Source organism: Etheostoma spectabile, chromosome 11, assembly GCF_008692095.1.
Source record: "Etheostoma spectabile isolate EspeVRDwgs_2016 chromosome 11, UIUC_Espe_1.0, whole genome shotgun sequence".
In the NCBI taxonomy this organism is placed as follows: Eukaryota; Metazoa; Chordata; class Actinopteri; order Perciformes; family Percidae; genus Etheostoma; species Etheostoma spectabile.
The window spans coordinates 8793259-8815713 of record NC_045743.1 but is presented as its reverse complement, the minus strand read 5'-3'; the positions used below and the strand labels follow the sequence as shown (position 1 = coordinate 8815713).

The window sequence follows — 22455 nt, the reverse complement described above, 5'->3', positions numbered from 1 at the left end:
CCAAGTCTCGCTGAATCTGGGAGGTTTATTTGTCCAGCTGACTGAAACACTTGCTGTTTATCTGCTTCCATCCAACTGAAATAGCAAAACAAACCTAATTAGCGTTAACTTGACTGTCATTTGTGTTCTTTTATTACCTGCAAGATAGATGTATGAAATACCATAGCCCTTTCTTATGTATAGAACCATACAATCTACTCAAAGTGAAAAATACACATAGTTCTAATGGAATCATCATTGTGTTTTTGACACTTTAAATAAGGCATTTGAAAGGAGAAGGAGAAAACTGGTCAAATAATTTAAATTGTCATGCGTCAGGAGGATAAGCGTCGTTTTTGGTGATTTTCATTTTATCAAAAGCTGCTACAGTGTTTCTCAACCTGTGTCTGACGAGAAAAAAAGGGACAGTCCTCTACCTCCACCCAAAGCCTCTACCACGCTGCAGCCATACAGTCTTGGGCGACTCCCCTCAGCAGTAGTTCTGTTCGTCCTCCGGAGGGTGCGCTGTGGAGCCGGAGCGCAGAGCCCGGCGGGGAACACAAGCAGCTACAGCCTTCAGTCAAACGGCACCGGGCTGATCGGGGTCAGCGGCTCTTCATTTAGGACTACTGGACAGCGCTGCAATGCTGCTACTGCTGCATGGAGGACCCTCTGCCGTTTATGTATTACTTTTATTTTATTCCTATTTATTGGAGCCAACTTTGGTCCTCGCCTTCAACCTTGACACCAGTCATGTCATCAGAAAAGACGGAGAGCCGGGGAGTCTGTTCGGGTTTTCCCTCGCCATGCACAGGCAACTCAACCCGGATGAAAGAATGTGAGTTTTGTGTTTAACTGTAGGCCAACATCTCTACTGCTCCGTTTGCTTTCATCTGCCTGTGATTGTTGTTTAAAAGCGCACCTGACGTGACGGGTTTAGTTTAAATAGACTAGGCCTACTGACAGAAGTCAATCTTAACTTTTCTTTTATCTACAATAAGGGTATCCTGGGCAGGAAACATCTTGGTCATTTAGGGATTATGCCTTTTCAAGACTAATAAACAGATGTGCATCACTGGTTGTGATGTCAGGCATTGCTATAAACGTTACTGTAACTGCACCAAAGCCCGTAGTGTTTCTTGTCGTGTTTTGTTCTACTTTTCAATAGAAGTATCCCTGTGGTGCTTTGAATATGAAATGGGAAGGAGCCTAAAGACAACAATTGAATAAACAATGGTTTTAACTATGATGCAAATGTGCCTGTAGGTCAGCTGAAGGAGCACTAAGAGGAGAGTTGGAACTGTTGGTCGATTAATCAGTTATTAATGCATATACTATTTTGATAATCAATTGATCTTTTAGGTAAGTTGTTAAGACAAAAATGGATTCTCTGGGTAGCTTGTGATGATCTGCTGCGTTGCTTATTTTAAATTGAACATCTTTGGAATATTGATCAGACTTGTCAGTTTGAACCATGGACTCACTATTCTCTGACATGTTATTGAAATGAAAATGATGGTTAGGTTTAGCCAGAGATAGATGGTTAAACTTGTTTTTGTAGTAACAATCTTTGTAAAGTATTCTGTGCAAGTGTTGCATGTAGACCTTTCCTGTTAATATCAATGATTTCCCACTAATGGTGCTTGCACATTTCATGTTCACATCAATATATGTAGCCTACAAATGAAGCTTGTGGGGAAATAATAGTAAAAGGCGGTTAAATTGTAAAGCAGCATTTCAAGGATTCCTGGTTATGCTATGTATACACAACAGTAAATAATTTCCTTTGGCCAGCCCTGAGGGGGCAGGAAAGACATGAGTGTGGTGTAGTGAGCCTGGTCAACCTGCCACCAGAGTATAACGGGGGTAAAATGAGGAGAAGTGGTGGCATGTCCAAGCCTGCGACCAGCATGAGGCTTCATGCAAGAGAGCTACTTTGTCATCCACTGGTTAGCGGGCATAGGGCCCTGCAGCAGCACAAAGCATGGCTAAGAAGCCCTGATAACAGGATTTATATACTTCCCAAAGATCACACAGATTAGGCTTAATTTGTGGAATGTTATCTAACTAGTGTTTTGACTATTGTGCAAAGGCAGCTCATTGTGTAGTGAATGAACTGGTCATACAAAACTGTCTTTAAAATGTAGTTTTTTACATTAGGATTCTATTGTGCACAAAGAAGCTTGCATCTTAAAAATAGTCACTTTTACATTTGTCAGAGTTGACAAGTGTAAAGAGCGTGAAAGTCATATTTGTTGGGCAAACAAGCTCAAAATGTGACACTGGCCTGATAGTTGGTTTTCAGCCAGTAAGAGTGAAGATTCACCTTACTTACATTCTTATCTATGAGGAAGCTGCTCCAGTTTTAGAAAACATACTACAATAAATTCTGCCAATGTGCATTAAAGCTGCTTCTTAGAACAGAACTGAAAACAGAAACGCTATTGCATCAGTTAGTTATTTTAGGTATTTGCTTAGGTTAGCTTAAGATTTAAAAGTGATTGAAGGCACCAGTAATTATTCAATTAAAAGAAATTCATCTGCAACAGATTTGCTAACAGTTTATCAAGTAAAAGGCCAAAAAAAATAGCTGGTTCTGACCCTAACTGAAGATTATTATAGTAAACGATTCTCTGACTAATAAATAATGAACTAATTGCTTTAGCTTTTCTGACAATTAAATGCTTAAACAGAATTCAATCTTTAGTTGCAGCCTAGTTATAATTCTCCACATTGTTTTTCTCTCACATCCTAGTTCACAGTATGTTACTGTAAAGAAACACTTTACATGCTATGCAACGGACAGCAGCTCCCCCTGCTCGGCCCTATTAGCTCCGGAGATTATCAACCAGACGAGTCAAGTGAAAGCTCAGTAGAGCACACAGAAGTAGGTAATGAACAGCCCTGCCTAACTTAAAGAGGTGAGGCACATTGAAACCGGCAATGAGTCACACACTCTGCCTCTATCTCTTTTGTTCTTAAACAACGACTTTCTGATGATCACAGGCAGCTGTAAAACTCAACTGGCTGTCACTGCATACATTCGTGTGATTATAATAACTCATATGTAAAGAAAGGAGTCCTTTTTAACTGCAGAATATGTTTGGTGAGGAACACGTGTGACTAATTAGATTACATTTCTCTAATGTCAAACCCCAACTGGCCTTTCATCCCTTCAGAGCTGAAAGCCAAACCTTCCCCACTTTACTGTATCAAAAAACAAATCTTCTGGTGATCAAAGTGATTTGTTATTCATATATGCACGTTATTCAACTTATGTTGCTCCTTGAATGGGTTCATTCATTGAAAGCATAACTTCTCACATTGTTAATTTTGTTATTATGGCTTCCATCTTGCATTGGTTTGTGATGACAGGAAGAAACAAGGAGATCCACATTTCAACATGAGAATGAACATAATGTGGCTTCTTGCAAAGAGGCGACTGGGTGTCTCTTGCATGAATAATGTGTTGGGTTAATGATGTGGATATAACATCCTCTGAATGAAACCAGAGAAAAAGGACATTTGACTGGACATGCACGACCATCTGTGCACTTGTAACTCGATAGATTGAACACATCAGTGAATCATCAGTCAAGACATTCCAGTCAAACTTCACACTGAAGTTGGAAAGAGATTGTGTAGCTTAAAATATGGTAATATAAAATAACAATTAAGACGGGACTTAGTCTTTGTTTAAAACTTTATTCTTTATTAAAGTTAAGCTCTATCTGTGGTTAATAATTATGATTTCTTCTATGATGTGTACCCAGCCAATCAAAAGTCAGCGCCATCAAAGTGTATGTGTGCAGGGTTCAAAAGTTACTAATTTGTTCACAAGCCAAATGGCTAGTGAATGTTCAAATTTTACAAGCCACTCAATACATTACCATTGTTTTTTAGGCTAGTGAGTAAAGCAAATTTACCAGCCAGTTTCATACTTTACCGGCATTTGGCTGGTAGATGGGGCTAGTTTTGAAGTCTGTGTGTGTAAACTGTAAGTTAGAACAGCTGCAGCAGTTCTTGTAGCTTTGAGTGCACAGCTGTAAGAGCACTGGGCCACATCTGTTAACAAACACCAGTGAGATCACTATGTAAACTCACACTGCACTGAAAGACACGCTGCATGATGGGACGTGGTTTCACACTGTACCCTGGCTGATACTGGATTCAGGCTCTGTAGCAGTTGTAGTGTAAAGAATACGGTCTGCAGCCTTAATTGAATCTCGCTCTTGGCAAGACGATTTGATTTGTTTGAGTATGATGTTCCTGACTAATCTACATTCTAGGAGTCTATATAAGCATCTCTAGCGAAAATTGCATTAATTTCTGCTGCCAAAAGTGAGAACAAAATTCCGGAATTTAGCCTTTTTCCAAACTGAAAAACTAGTGTCAGCTAGATGGGCGTGTTGCATGTTAATGTCAATGTTATCCCTCAGTTACTTGCTAAATTCTACAACTGTCACTTTCCAGAGTAGCTCGGCAGTTATGTTGGAGGTGTTTTCCTTCACCTATCTCTTCATGAATGTGGTGTGTTCCTGCATACACACCTGCAAAATCTAAATAAGTCTGCAGCTAACAATTATTTTCAATAAAGATGCTGGTGGATCCTGTTGAAATTTCCCACAGTCGAAGGCTATCTATTTTGACAGCTTGTTGTATACAACCAACAGTCAAAACCCAAAAATATTCTGTTAACCATTGTATTTGACAAAGAAAAGCCTCACATCGTGACATTTGAAAAGCTGGAATAAGCAAATGTTTGGCATTCTTGCCTGTAAAGTCACAATTGATTATCCAAATTGTTGCTGATTCCTTGTCTGTTGATCCACTAATGAATTATTCATTGCTGCTCTAAATCTAAAGCAATCTTATGTAAAGTCATTGTTCCACTCTGAGGTCTTTCTATGGCTGTAGTGTGCAGTGGTGTGTTGGAAATAGGCCTGCATGATTTGGGGAAAAATATGAATAATGATTTTTTAACTTAGAATTGATATCAGGATTCTTTGCCATGATTGTTTTCTCACGAAGTGTAATGTTTATTGCACACATGAACCATGACAAAACAAAAACAAATTGGCAGTACCACACATTTTTTTGGCACCTATAGCACATTGCTCATCACCACAGGCCTGTAAATATAGAGGCTTCAGTGAAGAGAGTAACTCACAGAAGAAAGTAGTAGTGTTTGTGATGCAGTCGGCTTTTAAAATAAAATGAGAATTAAAGACATTAGAAAATTAAATAAAATTCAAAGTTATTTAAAAGGTAAATTTTGAACAGGGGTGGATCGAGATCGCAATTTTATAACGATTAATCACGCAGGCCTAGTTGGAAATTATGAGATTTATAGAACAACGTTGTCAATGTTCTGCGATTCTTGTAGCACTAAACTTAAACTACCATGGCTCAGAAGCTGAAATTTCAAACTGAATCAAACTTTGTAAAGACTCTTGTTTGTATTTGCATTTCACTGGGCTTTGTTTGAGAAGAGGGTTTGCAGTTTGGTCGTCAGTCTAACATCAGACCTCCTCAGGAGAGTCCTTGTTTAACAAATGAAGAGCCACAGGGCCGTCCCACAGATCAATAGGTTACCGAGGGAACTGCAGAGTCGCAGGGAGGAGAAAAGGGTTGGAGAGGATTTCCTCTCTCTCCTTTAAGAAAAGTCCTACACAATAAGAAGGTTGGTCAACTCGCACGTGATGGTGCAGCTTACCCATTGTGATACAAATCATGTCCAATCTATTTCAAACAAAGATAAAAACTCTTATTTCAGTAGTTTTGGCAAATACAAATTATATCATACTTTAGTATGACAAATCCTACTTAGCCTTATTAGGCATATTTTTTAGGTTGGAAAAATTTATTCAGACTAACAAGTCCTTACTGATCCAATAGTGTGATGTCAGTTTTAAGTCTTTTGGTGCAATTCCAAATCAAGCCGAGTCTCAAAGTCCCTAAAAGAACATTGCGAGTCACTTTAAGTTTGTCAGGTCAGAAGTGTGTTAATATTTAAGGCACACACACACACACACACACACACACACACACACACACACACACACACACACACACACACACAGTCATGACACAAGGTTTCTTCAATTCATAATAATAATAATAATAATAATCAGAATCATAATATTCATGGAGTGCCGCAATGCAGGTTCAGTATGTCACTTTCTTATTTATTCAAAACAAAAGCAGAAAACATGAAAAAGTCATCTACAGACAACAATTTTAACCACCTCAAAGCTAAATTACTTAATTGGCTACAGCTGATAATTTCAGCCACCAGCTAAACATTGGAAGCCTGCGTTTGGGGGTTTTCTGTCTAAAATAAAAGGGGCCAGTGATATATATAAGTGGCAAACTTGTCTCCATTATCAATGTAAATTGTGTATATGCCATGCAAGAACAGAAAGTATGAGACGTAACCAAAGCTATTAGACGATTAGCTAACCGTCAATTGCTGACAAGATTGACAAGATGTAGCAACTCAGAGGTTAACTACAAAACTATGAATAAAGTTGTGACCTAAGAAATGTAGTCTTACATAAAAGGATATTACTTCATCACCAAGATTAGTGGACTTTTATTCTTTGAAGGAAAATTCTCTGTTGATTTCTCAGTCTTTTCTATGCAGTCTGCCAAAGAGAATATGACCAGTTTTGGTTTTCTTTGTCTGCCTCAGCTTGCTAGTTGTTTGAAAGTTGTAAAAGCTTACAAATGCTGTCAGCACGTTGACACCACATTTCAGAGTTGTCGAGATGCAATGCTTATTTTAAAACTTACAAATCTATGGGTACAGGTTATGTTCATTTGCAGTAAGAAATGCATGTGGTAATGCCCAAAGAGAAAGCACAACTGCGATTTCTCTGATTTGTGACTATCTAGTACTGTCGATATGTAAAAGAAAAGTGTTGATCGTCCCAGTAGCTCATGTCACCCTTGAAACACATTGTTGAGACTCTGGATTTAGCAGGAAAAGATGTGGTCAGTGAGCTATGATTGAACTAAACATGGTTGAAATAGTTTGCCTCACTGCTTCTTTGTTCTCCGCAGAATGATAGTACAATAGTCTACTGTCCTGTACCGAAGTTTTGTATTTTCCACACAACACAACTGCTCTTTGTACGCAATCAAATTTCCAAAGGCTAAACATGCTAAATCACGATTCCTATGAAATATGCGATATGTGCATTAACCAAAGACACCCAACCCAATGACCCAACTAAACTGGAATCTATTTTTCGACTTCAGAAGCGAGCTTTAAGAATAATATTTTGTGTTAATTGTAGACACCCCTCTGAGTCATTGTTTGCCCATGCAAGTATTCTTAGTGTTTATCAAGTGAATCAACTTCAAATTGCTTTATTTGTTTATAGCTCGATAAAAAAGTTATTTCCCAAGCACCTTTGTAATACTTATACTTTTAACAATAAATTTCATCAGCATCCTACTCGTAGTAGTTGTCTTATTAGGCCTCTCTACTCGTCTTCCCACTTTACTCATTGAGCTTTCTAAAGAACAGTTTCAATTGAGAGTCAAATTGTTGCTGCTAAGTTGTCTGAATTTTCCATTTGGGTTTGTCCTCTACATGTATTTTTAAGTCGTTTTATACAAAGAAATTGTTTTTTTTGTTTTTTTTTAACATAATAACATATAAATTGTTTTTAAATTGTTAAATGTAATTGTTTCTATGGAGATTGCCACTTATTAAGCCCCTTGAAGGTCTTTCGGCAATCGTCCATCACATCTTTTTGGTGAAACATATAATACTGTTTTAATGTTTTTGTTGTGAAAATAAAATAAATCAAATCAAATCATGTAGAAAAACAGCTTAATGTCATTAAGCCCAAACAGGCTACAACCATACCACCTAAAATACAACCTTAACCCAGACATGTGGTACAAAAACTTCCTAAATTAAACAAGAAAAGGTCAAACCCAACACCCCAACATGGGAAACAAATAAGGATGCAGAGTATCTGGGACACTGTCAGCTCGTGAAGAGTTTATCTGTTCTCCAGTTTATTCATGTCTTTCACAAAACAAAACTTCCACTACTACCAACCAAAGGATACTGATTATCTGGGACACTGTCAGCTCGGCTGCAGTGAAGGGTTAATCTGTTTCCCGGTTTAGTCATGTCCTCTAAAAACAAAACTAGAGAATATGGTAGAGGACATTGTAGGAATTGTAAGTTCATACTGACGTGCGCCGGCCCGTGCACCTGCCTTTGATCCCCTATCTAACTGCCCAGTCGTCGGACGAAGCGGGGGGGATCATCGAGATAACTTTTCAATACCTAACCCCCTAACACCTAACCCCTAACCCCTAACCCTAACCCTAACCCCCTAACCCAACCCTAACCCTAACCCCTAACCCCTAACCCTAACCCTAACCCCCAAACCACCTAACCCTAACCCCTAACCCCTAACCCTAACCCTAACCCTAACAGAGGTGACACCAGAAAGTCATAATCATTTTTAAAATCTTTTCTTTTAATGTACATTTTGTCCAGGACATTATCCTGTTTAGCATACTAACACACTAAAATAAAATGGTGAATATTATACCTGCTAAACCTGAGCCTGTTAGCATTGTCACAGTGAGCCTGACATTAGCATTTAGCTGCACTGAGCCAGAGTGACTCTCTGCTGTCCTTCTGAAATGTATTCTATAAACTACATACTGTATACTGTCATACTGTTTTAGCAGATATTAGAAAAAATCATCTGGAAATTAACAAAATCATCCGGAAATCATGCAATGCGTGCAACATGCAGTGTCCATCAACACTGTGAACACTACTGTACTACTATACTAAAAACTTGCTTAGAATTAGTAGGTAGTATGGATTTGTGACACGCATATAATTCTGTTAACCAACTGTTTCAAAATTATATATACATTATATGTACAATCAAAGTTTTAGAGATAATTGCAGCGCAAGTACATGCAATTTAATAGAAAGAAATGTTAATCTGGAACAAATGATAGCTTTAACTGTCAATGGGTTGTTTTCTAAACTTTTTTGACAGTGTTTTTTTCAACTTGACAGTCAAACTGAGAAATGAAGCAAGTTAAACCAATTTCCTTTCTTTTCTTCCTTCCTTTTTTTTAATACAAGAAATGTCACCAATGTCACAGTCACTGTTGATCTTCTCACATACATGTACTAAATCCAACATCTTAGAAATGTAGAAAATGTCTTACTGAAGGTGTCGCTTGTGAAGGTTATGACAAGTTGCAAGTCAAAATTAAATCTCAGTACTTCTAAAGTAAATCTCAGTACTCCTAAACTAAATCTAAACTACTAAATCTTGTAACGCTTCAGAAAATAATAGTTTGATTATATTTTTTTTCTTTTCTTTTTCTTCAGGCTGTTGATTGGTGCACCCAGAGCAAGAGCTTTGGGAAAACAGACAGCAAACATTACAGGAGGCCTTTATAAGTGTGAAATCACACAATCCAATCATTGTGAGCGCATTGAATTTGATAGTAAAGGTGAGTTATCTGTCTGCATTTACTGTACTGTGTCCATCCAAAGGTCAAGAATGAATATAAATGCTCACATATTTGTCTTGTGTTGCTAAATTCTGAAAGAGGACGTACTTGTTGAGAACAAGGAGAATCAGTGGATGGGGGTGACGGTTCAGAGCCAGGGACCTGGGGGAAAGATTGTGGTGAGTCAAACTGAGTGTCTGAACCATTGTTTCCATTAACCCCCAGTCCTGGTGTAGTCCTATCTGTTATTAAGTTATGAACTTATACTCAGCTGTGTTTTGTAAATCCAGACTTGTGCTCATCGCTATCAGAGGCGCTTGTTCGTGAACACCCCTCAAGAGTCCCGGGACATCATTGGGCGCTGTTATGTCCTGAGTCAGGACCTGTCCATTGACTTGTCCTCTGATGAGGATGGAGGTAACTGGAAATTCTGCGAGGGCAGAGCCAGAGGTCATGAGATGTTTGGATCTTGCCAGCAGGGTTTGGCTGCCACCTTCACCAAAGACTACCATTATGTGGTGTTTGGAGCACCAGGCGCTTATAACTGGAAAGGTCAGGAACTAACCACCCACACAACACACACACACACACACACACACACACACACCACACAACACACACACAATTTACTGGCAGAACCACGTTTCTCATTCTGTTAAACTAAGTAATGCAGTGTTTGTACTTTTATATTCTAAAATAAACATTTCTGCAGGCGTTGTACGAGTGGAGCAAAAGAACAACACTTTGCTAGAGATGGGAGTGTATGATGACGGCCCATATGAAGTTAGAGACGACCATCTCTTCAACCCAGAGTTTGTTCCTGTACCTGCCAACAGCTACCTCGGTGGGTGACTACCCACAAAACAGATGTATCTATATTTGTGGATAACTTGTATCCTGTTGGTACAAGGATGTACAGTAGTTACTTTCTCTTTAGGTCATAGCATTGCTTACAAATTTGAACATGAGTGTTTTACTAATATATTTTCTAGATTAGTGTGATTTGCTGTATTTCACTCCTCTTTTCTCGTTCTAACTTGTTTGTTGTTATCTCTCTACTGTCCGTCTGAAAAAGGCATGAAATACAGGCATGACACAAAACGTTTTGGAGATGCTACAGTAAACATAATATGCAGTGTTTGTAGAAGCTGAGAAAGATATTGTCCTGGTTGCTGCACTAGCAGCTCCAGCTACTGGTTGGTCAGGGCAACTGCATGGAGATGGGAGGACACTGGGGGTCTGTGCAAGTGTTAAAGCAGGTGTAAAGAAAGGGCTGAGCGGAGACAAAAGGTTCTCTGCACCCTCACCAGTCCAACAATGGGAGGTAGCACTGGGGACATCAAAACAGGGGCACTCACTATTCAAAATTAGGGAGAAAAAAAGCCTGTTCTTCAACATAAAGGCATTTACATCCTACAACATCTCTAGGATTCTCCCTCGATTCGGGACACAGCATCACCAGGAGTCGTGGCCTGACGGTGGTGGCTGGAGCACCCAGAGCCAATCACAGTGGAGCCGTGGTCCTGCTGAAGAAAGAGAACGAGGCCTCCGCCAGACTTTTGGTGGAACACACTCTATACGGGCCAGGACTCGCCTCCTCCTTTGGATACGACCTGGCTGTGGTTGACCTGAACGGTGATGGGTATGAAACATTGTTTATTTTGCTTAAGTATACAGACTTATTTACTATGTTTTTCAACCTTTCATTCACAGTGGACTTTCGGTTTTGGTTTCATAATCTGTGCAATATTAAATATTTACCTATGCTCTCTGATCTAGATGGCAAGACATAGTTGTAGGAGCCCCTCAGTTCTACATGAAGGACAGAGACATCGGAGGAGCTGTTTACGTCTACATTAACCAGGCAGGAAGGTGGGAAAGAATCACTCCTGTCCGTCTAAACGGGACCAAGGACTCCATGTTTGGACTGGCAGTGGAGAACATTGGAGACATCAATCAAGACACATATGAAGGTCATTTAGCTGTCATTTTGTAGCTTTTTAGAAGTTTTTCGGATCAGTCTGTGTCACTTAAACTTGTTTCTTTCTCATACAGACATTGCCATCGGAGCTCCCTATGATGACGGCAGTGCAGGAAAAGTCTACATTTATCACGGTTCTGCACAAGGAATCAAAACCAGCCCTGCACAGGTCGGTTTTGTGAACCTTTTTTTTGAAGTGGATGTAATTGATTTTTTTTAGGGCTGTCCTCGTCTAAAGAAATTCTTAGTTGACTAACACTTTTATGATTTTGTCGACTAATCGATTAGTTGATGCAATCGACAGAGCTTTGCACTTTGAGAGGTGGTTAAGACTAGACAAGCACAATATAAATGTAGTTAATTAATCATCTGTAAAACTGAGTTTCTACACAATTAATCCTGCAAAAGCACCACTTTAAATCTTTTGTTCACCAGAAATGTGCTCATAAGTTTCTTGGAAATGAGTAATTAAGCATGAATAAGCATAAAACATTACTTATCAACTAAAGAAATCTTTGTTGACTAAGACCAAAACCACAGATTAGTCGACTAATCGACTAAGAGGTGACAGACCTAATATTTTCCTATTAACAACAGATTGTAAATCACCGAGGGACCCCTTTTGAAATTGGAGAATTTGTCAGTGCCGGTTCTTGAATTATTCCTCCTTTATTACAGATCCTTTCAGGAAAAGAGCACAACATGCGACTCTTTGGATATTCTCTGGCAGGGAACATGGACTTGGACAGTAACTCTTATCCAGACGTGGCTGTTGGTTCTCTGTCGGACACCGCTCTAATCTACAGGTAATAATTACACATTATAAGTACATTTAAACTAAATTGTACTGATTTGTACCACAATTTCATTTAACAACCTTTCTTTCAGGGCACGGACAGTCATTAGCATCAGGAAAGATATCAAAATATCTCCAAAGGAAATTAACCTTACAGTTAAAACCTGTGGTAACAGCATTTGGTAGGTTTCCTAATGTTCTTACATTTCAACACACCTCATGATCAAAACTTTCTGTTAGGATTAAAATAATAATAAAAAAAAATTCCATGTCCTATCCATAGCTTTGCAGTGGACGCGTGCTTCACCTATAAAGCAAACCCTGAATCTTACAACCCAAGACTAAGTAAGTGAAACGGTAAAAAAAAAGTTTACAAATCCAAGATTTGTTAAGTTGTTTTTACACATGCTTTCCTCTTCACTGCAGCTGTCGGCTACTCTCTCGAGGCGGATGGCGATCGCAGGAAACAGGGGCTTCCTGCCAGAGTGACGTTCCTGAACAAATCCCGCATTGAAACAGACTACCAGTTTAACGGCACCTTGGAACTCCGTGGCCAAAACCAAAAAACATGCATCAAGATAACAGCCAAACTGAAGGTAAAACATGTCTGCCACATAGTTAAATCACATTTGCAGGATATATTTGCAAGAACATAAATAGCAAGTCCTTCTTTACACCATTAGTTGATCAAGAAAAAAATAATCATCTACTATTTTAATAACTGATAATTAATCACAGATATTTTATTTAAGTTAAAATCGCAAACATTATCTGCTGCCATAGTTGTAAGGATTTATTGTTTTTCCTAATGTGATCGTGAATTAAATATCTTTGAGTTTTGGCTGTGGATTTAGTTCTTTAGAAAAAACGTGCATTATTTTCTGACACTTAGAGACCAAAAGAGTAATCAATTAATGTCAATTATAAAAAAAAATCATTACAGCCTTACATTACATCTAAAATCGTATAATTCACACACACACACACACACACACACACACACACACACACACACACACACACAGCATTTTTGCTACATCTGCTGCAGTGAACGTTGGGTAGTCAGTATGTATGCAGTGACGGTAAAAGCCACAATATTCTCAAATTGTTTTGTATTTATTATTTATTATATTTGATATTCTCAATAATTGTCTCAAGATAGTAGTTATGACTGCTGTATCATTAAACCCATGTAGAAGTTAATGTTATGCTTCTACTATGGTGGCTGTTTCTGACCAGGACAACATTAAGGACAAGATGCGCAGCATTCCCATCGAGGTGTCTGCAGAAATTGCCGGTGCTAAGCGACAGAAGACGAGGCCTTCTTTTAAAAAAATTTTTTTTTCCCCAAAAGGAAAAAAAAAAAATTTTTTTTGGGGGTTTTTTAAAAAGCCCCCCCCCCCTTTTTTTTTTTCCCCCCAAAAAAACCCCTTTTCCCTTTTTTTTTGGGGGAAAAAAAATTTTAAACAAAATTTTTCCCCGGGGCCCCCCCCAAAAAAAAAAAAAAAAATTTTAAAAAAGGGAAAAAAAAGGGGGCCCTTTGGGTTTTTTTTGGGGGAAAAACCAAAATAAAATTTTTTTTGGGGAAAAATTTTTTTTAAAATTTTAAATTTTTTTTTTTAAAAACCAAACCTTTGGGGGGGTTTTTTTTTTTGGGCCCAATTTAAAAGTTTTTTGGGGGGTTTTTTTAAAAAAAGGGGTTTTTTTTTGGGGGCCAAAAAAAATTTAAACAAAAAAAAATCTTGGGTTTTAAAATTTTTTTTTAAAAAAAAAAAACCCCCCCCCCAAAAAAAAAACAAAAAAAAAAAAAAACCCCCCCCAAAAAGGGTTTTTCCCCCGGGGGGGGGGTTAAAAAAAAAAAAAAAATTTTAAAAAATTTTTTTTAAAAAAAAAAAAAGGGGGTTTTAAAATTTTTTTTAAAAAAAAACCCCCCCCCAAAACCAAATTTTTTTCCCCAAAAAAAGGGGGAAAGAAAAAAAAAAAAGGGCTCCCCAAACCCCGGGGGTTTAAAATTTGGGGAAAAAAAAAGGGGGGTTTAAAAGGGTTTTTTTTTAAAAAGGGCCAAAAAAAAAAAAAAAGGGGAAAAAGGGAAATTGGGGAAAAGGGGGGGGGAAAAAAAGGGGGGTTTTGGTTTTCCCCAAAAGGGGGGGGGGGAAATTTTTTGGGGGAAAAAAAAAAAAAAAAGGAAACCCCAACCCCCCCCCCCAAAAAAAAATTTTTCCCCCCAAAAAAAAAATTTTGGGCAAAAAAATTTTAAAAAAAAATTTTTCCTTTTCCCAAAAAAATTTTGGGGAAAGGGGGCCCGGGAAAAAAAAAACCCCCTTTTTGGGGAAAAAAAAAAAAAAAGGGGGGGAAAAAAAAAAAAAAAAAGGGAAAAAAAAAAAAACCAAAAAATTTAACCCCAAGGGGGGAAAAATTTTTTTGGCCCCCAAAAGGGGAAAAATTTTGGGGGGTTTAGGGGGGGAAAAAAAAAATTTTTAAAAAAGGCCCAAAAAAGGGGGGGGGTTTTTCCAAAAAACCCGGAAAAAAAAAAAAAAAAAAAAAAAAAAAAAAAATTTTTTTAAAAAGGACTTTAAAGGGGGGGGCCCCCCCCAAAAAAAAAAGGGGGGGGAAAACCCCCAAAAAACCCACAAAAGGAAAAAAAAAAAAACCCCCCCCCGGGGGTTTTTAAAAAAAGGGGGGGCCAAAGCGACAAAGACAGGAAGGCCCCCCAATTGAATTTGGGTTTTAAAGGCAAAAAGGCTTGCGGAAAAAGCTAAAATTTTGGGGGGGGGAAAGGGGCAAAAGGGTGTACAGGGGAGAAAATTTTGGGGAAAGGTTTTTGGGGTTTTTGGGGATGTTCTGCAGTAAACTGGGTAAAAAAGGGATGTAAAGTGCAAATTTTGGGTGGGAAGTAACCTGAAAAGGGGAATTTAAAAAAATTTACTTAACAAACAAAGAAACCTTTTGGTACCCCCAAACCCTTTTGGAAAAATTGTGATCCCAAACTGTTTTTTAAAAAAAAAATCAAAGGAATATTGCATTAATTCCCTTAAATTTAATCGCTTTAAAACAAATTTTTTAATTTTAAACCCATAAAAATCACTTTGGGGTGAATTAAAAAAAACTCTTTTTTTTCGTACACCCGGGGGCTTTCCCAAAAATTTAAAAGGTGCCCTGCCAAAAACAAAACCCAAATATGTTTTATTTTATTCGTAAAATGGGGAAAATGAACTGCTCCCTCCTCGGGTAAGCTTAGCTACTAAAAAGAAATAAGTAGAATCGGGCCCAATTACAAAAGGGGTTTCAGTCTGCCCAGCACATTACATCAGAAAAGCCAAGCATACACCAGACACATGACTGCTGCTCTACCTACATGAATGTTTATTTGCTCCGTGTCAGCTGGACGTAGCCCACAATTGAGTCATTTTTTAGTTTTTTTTGTTTTCTGTATTTGCAGCAAGAACAACGGTCCTGTGTTTCATCTAAATCATGAGAGGAAGGACTTAGCTCTACGTGTGACAGTCAACAACATGAATGAAGATGATGCTTACGAAGCAAAGCTGGTGGGGACTTTCCCAGAGACGCTGTCATATTCTGGAGTCCGCTCACATCAAACAACGGTAAACAAGACCAGGGGAAAATATATGATATGTTGTATATATATGTTAATATTTGATGATTTTGATGATGTCATATGGGAGACCTATTAAATTAAACAGACACAGTCATCATCTAAAAACATTAACCTGTCATCATACCACAGAGACCTCATGTCCAAACCAACAAAATATTAATTTACTGTAGATGGCACTTTGCTATCTGCTATTTGCTACTGACTATCAATAATACAACCAATATTATATAACCAACTTAAAAACAAAACATACATTCTCCATACAAATATTAATAGAAAATAGAGAAGGCACTTAAATCCAATATGAAGATCTGTGTCCTGTGTGTCCAGTTAAGTGACAGGCGGGCCTACATGTTGGTATTAAAGTGAGTCACAATACATGGAAATTATATATACATATATAATTATATAACTTACTAACTACAGCGTTGTGTCAGTTGAGTCTGTACAGTCCATGGTCACATCAAATTTGAGCCATTTTCAGCACAAATTCTCCTCACATTTCTTGCAGAAAATCCTCTTGCACCCCCACTTTCCTGTGATATGCACACAGAGATTTCTGCCCGTGACAGGCCTTTTTGTCGCCATGTCTAAAATTACGTAAGAGTCGGAATCCAGAGCCATTTTAGCCTGTGGTGAAAGCAACACTGGTACACTGGCGCTGTTGCCTTGGAAATGACAACATCCAGTCTCAGAATATAAAAAAACAACAATCCTTTTTACATTTCTGTTTTCTAGTGATTTTTATTTTTTGTTATATGAAATAGAAATTGAAAATCAAAGCATATTTAAAATCCCCTTTTGACCACTAAAAGGAACCTTAAGTACTTAAATATTTAACGTTTTTTTTTACAACATTACCATGTGGACCGGTTGCATGTTAAAATGCTACTGTTGGCATATAGGTCAGTGCATGTAGGACACATGATTTCTGTGATGCATGTTTGCAGTTTTAGCAAAAAACACTGATTTGGTCTGAAGTTTTAGTATCATGTCATCAAATATATTGTTGGATCAATGAACATTTTGACCTAATGGTAGTGAAATGTCAGTGGGTCACCAAAGTCTTTAGGATATTTGCATCCAATAGATTGACATTAATCAGCCAATTGACAGCCATTGCCATTGTCAGAATGTTTTAAAACAATATGCCAAAACTGTACAGTCTAATTATTTTCTGACATATTAATTAAGTTATGATTAGTAGTACAATATGTTCTTTTTCAGATGGAAAAGCCGATTATCTGTACAGCCAATCAGAACGGCTCTCAAGCAGACTGTGAGCTGGGGAATCCTTTCAAGAGAGATTCAAAGGTACAGACTTGTTTTACATGTTCATCCTGCCACTTAGCTGTTGGAGTTCAAATGTGAGAGATGTTTTGTTCTGTTTCCTTTTTTAATACTAGGCTATATTTTACATCATCCTGAGCACTGTGGGTATGGCTCTCGACACCACAGAGATTGATCGACCTGCAGCTCCAAACGTAAGAACTGCTGCTACATGCTTTTTTTTTTTTTAAATAAAACTATTGTACCACATTGGTGTATTTTCTTCCTTCTTTTAGAACAAGTGTGCAAGAAAATATTGCTCCTGTCAAAGTGAAGGCTAAAGTAATCGTTGAATTGCCGTTGTCGATCAGTGGGTAAGTGTGTTAAACTATAGTTTGACTACAGATAAATATAAAGTGACTCGTACAGTATGTATATTTTTGCTTGTTTTCATCAGGGAAGCCAGCCCTAATCAGGTTTCCTTTGGAGGTGTAGTGAAAGGGAGAAAGTGCAATGAAGACAGAAGAAGAGATTGGAAGTCTGATTACTTACACATTCAGAGTAAGTGTATTCATCTGACCTGCTTCTATATATGATTTTTAAATCACTACTGTCATATAATTAATAGTCTTAGTATTATGCAATTGTGAGATATTGATTTCTCCTTCAGATAAACAACTTGTGGAAGTCTTCTGTCAGGGCCTCACTTCACATTCAGTGGCCCAAATGGAACAAAGACGGTAAATGGCTTCTGTACCTGGTAAAGGTCACTGCAACAGGACTGGAGGACATCCTTTGCTCTCCCGAGTCTGAAATCAACTCTCTCAAACACATCCAGGTAGTATTTTTTCCACCTTTATTCTAATGCCCTTAAAGTGAAATGAGCATTGACCACAAGTCTGCTTACTTCCACGTTGAGTTGATGAGAAGAAATGTGCTTTCAGGAGACTTCTGCGTCCAGGACAAAGCGTGAAATTGGAGAAAGAAAAACTGTTGGCACAATGTCCTCCCTGTCAGGCAAAAAAAAAGTTTTGGTGAGTCTTCATGAATGTATTCACATTTGTTTAGAAACAAAGGTACATCTACTCAAGAACTGTACAAATTTTAGATACGTATTCAGTGGTATTTTCATTAAATGCCACTTTCTACTTTTACTAGTTACTTTAAACATTCAGATTAAGGAGCTTAAAAGATATAAGGTTTTTGGTAACACTTAACAATAAAGTACACAAAAAAGTAGATGGTTAATGATTAACGAATGAGGAACAAATAAGTAATGAATAAGTAACGAATGGTTAGTTACTGAGTTGTTACTGATTGACTGTGATTCGAGCACTAATGATTAGTTACTGTTAAACAGACTGGTTGTTTCTGTTAAATAAATGAGTAACGAATGATGAATTAAGCATTCACTACCATTGGTACTGAGTGGTGGTTAATTATTAACTAATGATAAGTTAAGCATTCACTACCATTGGTAATGACTGTGATTCAAGCACGAATGCTTAGCTACTATTAAATGAATGAGTAATGAATGATTAGTTACGCATTCACTACCATTGGTAGGCTACTATGTGGTGGTTACTCCTTAACAAATGATTAGTTACACATTCACTACCAGTGGTTAAGCATTGTGATTAACTGGAGATAAAGTGAGATATCCTATTGAGTGGTTAATCATTAAGGAATGATTAGTTAAACATTCACTACCATTAGTTAATAATTAACATTGTTGGGAGTAACGCATTACAAAAGTAACGTACTCCTTTTTGCTGTAACGCAGTAATGGAACGCATTACTAATTCACTTTCGGTGACATTATTCTCGTTAACAATCTCAGTAACGCGAGTTACAACACACTTTAACGCAACATTTAGTGGCGTGGTTTTTTAAGAATTCACCAACACCGCGAAACATCAAGGCTTGAAGGTTGAGGTGACTGCAGATACATTTGCTAGATGGATATTATTTTCAGGAGTTATGACGCTGCGTTGAAGCGAGGTGCTGGTGCTGTCCCGTCTCTGTCCCCGTGGTCAGAGCCAGAGACGGAACGGACCATAGACCGTTAATATATCGGCTACAGTGTATGGTCCCAACAGGCGACGGTCAGCACGGACAGCAGTGTGCCGAGCTGCTGGCAGACAGAAACATGTCGGGAATAATGTCGACGCTTGCTACACATAATATCATATATGTAATATCATTGCATTTTATCAGCCGTGGAGAGTAACTGTGCCTGTTGTGGAATGGCTTCGAATGACGACCGTGTCTTTTACCGTGACCCTTTGTTCAATGTGTTGCAGTTTTACAACTTAGAAAGTGAACAACTTAAGCTCGACGAACATGTTTTGCATCTAGCGTCTCGATTTGCTGCTTTTCCTTTAAACTATTTAAATGTCTTTCTAACAGCTGTAAGGTTTGGGCTATTGGGCTGTGGGTTATTGTGACAAGCATGTAGCCTATTAGCCTATTTTCAGACTTTTTACAAATCAAACAATCAAGCAAGTATTTTAACAATGTGGTGTTAGGATCGGGATACTTCATCTATCACTGTTTGTAAAAGTATAGATTGCTTTGATATGTAATGAACGCTCTCCTCTCCAGACGTGTGACAGTGAGACCAAATGTGTGGTGCTCAAGTGCCCCCTACAGGGCATGGACGGTACAGCAGTTAAGCTGAGGTCTCGTCTCTGGAACTCAACCTTTATTGAGGTGACTGACACATTGGATTTTAATTGTTTGTCTGGTCTGTGATTTGGTATGACTGTCTTACCTGAGCTGCTGTTTTTCTTTCACGCAGGATTACGCCTCTATTTCAAATTTGCACATTGTTGTGAAGGCCTCGCTCGTCCTTCATACAAAGGCTAAAAACATGATCCTGAGAACTCCTCACACTGATGTGAGCACCTCGACAGCTATCAACAAATTATTTACTGTTTACTGTCTTGATCCTTTCTCATCTCTTGGTTTTCCTGGCTTTGGCGTTTTATTGCAGGTCCCGGGGGGGGTTCCCGAAGGGCAGTACCCCCACAGGGATTTTCCTGGTGGATATACGGGTGGCTTTTCTTCGGGCTCTTGATTTGGTTTTGATGGTTTTCTGTTTGGGAAAGGGTGAGATTCAGGGACGTTACACCTTCATGACACTCATATTCGGCAATACGGTTTAAATAAAAGAATAAATACGAGAATAAAACACAGCTCTTTAACCCCTATGGGACAAGATCAGAAAAGGGTATTCGGGAAAATAAATTAAAAAAAATGACTTAAAAAAGAATTCTTCCCTGTTTTTATTGTGGTTACAGGTTTAAAAATAAAGGTTTTTAATTTTTGTTTCATTTTTGTGAATACCTTTATATAGACAACATCTTTGGACTGTTAAAACAAGCATTTTGAGGGCCCCACTTCGGGCTGTGGTAACCATACGTTTTTGACATTTCTAGACTAAAAACCAATGTGATGAATTTGGAACAAAAAAAGAAGGATTTTCAAAAATTAAGTGAAAAAAGAAGTTGTACTTGTGATTTTTAAATTTTATCCATAATACCAAAAATTTTTGAACAAACACTGCCTTACAGAAAGTATAGTTTAAAAAAAGCATTTTTCCGGGGTTTTATCTACGGCTATTGCCCATTATAACTGATTTATTTGTCATCTTTTAAAACCCCTTTACACCCTTGCTCCCCTTCAGTGTGGTTTCTTCAAGAGAGCATCAAAAGACCAATACGATGCTGCGTATCACAAGGCAGAGATCCATGTTCAGCCCTCTGACAAGGAGAAACTCTCTGCTGAGGCCTGATTTATACTCTGAACAGCGGTAAAAACAAGCTGTCAGCATGAAGTGTGATTACTGCAGTGACTAATGAACTCACTTTCTGGCCAAATCAGCCGACTTCATGCAGAAAAATTCAATCAGATGCATATTGTACTAAGTTGATGAAACAGGAAACACAAAAACCTTCAAGTCTAAATGCAACATAAAATAAATACTGAATTGACACAATGTTAGAGTTTATGATATTTACGCAATATGCATCTCTGAATTTTGCCAAGAAATCAATATATTTTTCTTTTACCAACAGGCTTAATATTTTTTTCTTTTTTGCGGTCTTTGTTCTGCCCTGCAGGATCTTTCGCTGACATCACTGCTTTCACTGCTTGGCAGTTTGAAACATCCCATTAAAAATGGCAAAGCATGGCTAACATTCCAGCAAATCCTTCCTCTTGTTGTCTACAGCGTGCATGAATATTTCTCACATTTATCCATTTTTCAATAACGCATGTGTGTGAAATCTCCCTTCTCAGTGTGGATTCTTCAAACGCTCTAAACAAGAGGACAGCGTCCCTCGTTACCACGCAGTGAGGATAAGAAAAGAAACGCATGACTACAACGATGGAAAAGTTATGCTTGATTCATTTGAAAAAAAGCCGTGGATGACGACTTGGGTTGATGATGAGAGCTACTCATAACTTATTTCTTTGTGTTCAAAATGATTTATGCAGTCAGGTATAACCTGATTTTTTTTTTTAAAACGACCTCAAGCCACAAACACACTGAACTTTTTCTTTTTATTTGTTGAACATCAGTGATCTTTTCCTTTCAGGAATTAGTTGGGTTCATGTATTTGAATTTTTACACTGTATTATTTTGTTATTAAGTTTTGTATATATTTAAATACTTCCGCACACTGTACTGTATATTTATTTTTTGATAAAAAAAAATAATTTCATGCAGCCAAAGAGTTTTTTTTAGTCTTATGTGTCCTGGGGCAAAGCTCACTACTGTTTCTATGGAGTTGTACTGTATTACTTTAAGCCAAAAAGAAAGTCTATGCAAGGAAGTCACAGCCAGCTAGCTAGTACATTTTTCTGTTGTGTAGAATTGTGTCTACTTCCTGTACTTCCCATCAAAAATGCTTCTGTCTTTTTTTTGGAATGTAGCTACATTATCATTTTACAATAATTAATAGTGCACAAATGTCAAATGTTGAATTGATTCTTCACCTCTTCTTACTGTTGTGGCATTCAGGTAGCATCCACTGTACTCTCTGTAGGTCATCACTGAAGTAACTTTTTGTTCCATGTGCAGAATCCAAAGAGAAGATGGTGAAAAGAAACAACTGTATTTTTTATAGATTTAATTTACAGTGAATGTATAGTGTAATAAAATGCTTAAAAACTGATTCCTGCTGTGAACTTTTCTTACCAATATAAGTATAATCCTAAACAAAAGGGCTGCAACTAATAATTTTTGATCTCCATTAATCTGCCAATAAGGTTTTCAATTCTATAAGCTTTAAAAAA

At 37.8% G+C, this 22455-nt stretch overlaps 1 protein-coding gene across 1 annotated transcript; it reads left to right on the top strand.

Moving 5' to 3' along the window:
- Positions 1-506: 506 nt before the first annotated feature.
- On the top strand, positions 507-21476 carry itga6a (integrin, alpha 6a). The gene is given in 26 exon segments (XM_032530332.1): positions 507-817; positions 9368-9492; positions 9592-9671; positions 9783-10044; positions 10205-10336; positions 10921-11134; positions 11272-11465; positions 11548-11642; positions 12152-12279; positions 12362-12451; positions 12553-12614; positions 12696-12865; positions 13509-13590; positions 15651-15871; positions 17113-17199; positions 17292-17350; positions 17352-17369; positions 17451-17528; positions 17612-17651; positions 17653-17715; positions 17825-17992; positions 18099-18188; positions 19759-19866; positions 19955-20053; positions 20795-20968; positions 21457-21476. Coding segments are annotated over 25 exon segments (3015 nt in total). The 5' UTR covers positions 507-623; the 3' UTR covers positions 20951-20968; positions 21457-21476.
- The last annotated feature ends 979 nt before the right edge of the window (positions 21477-22455 follow it).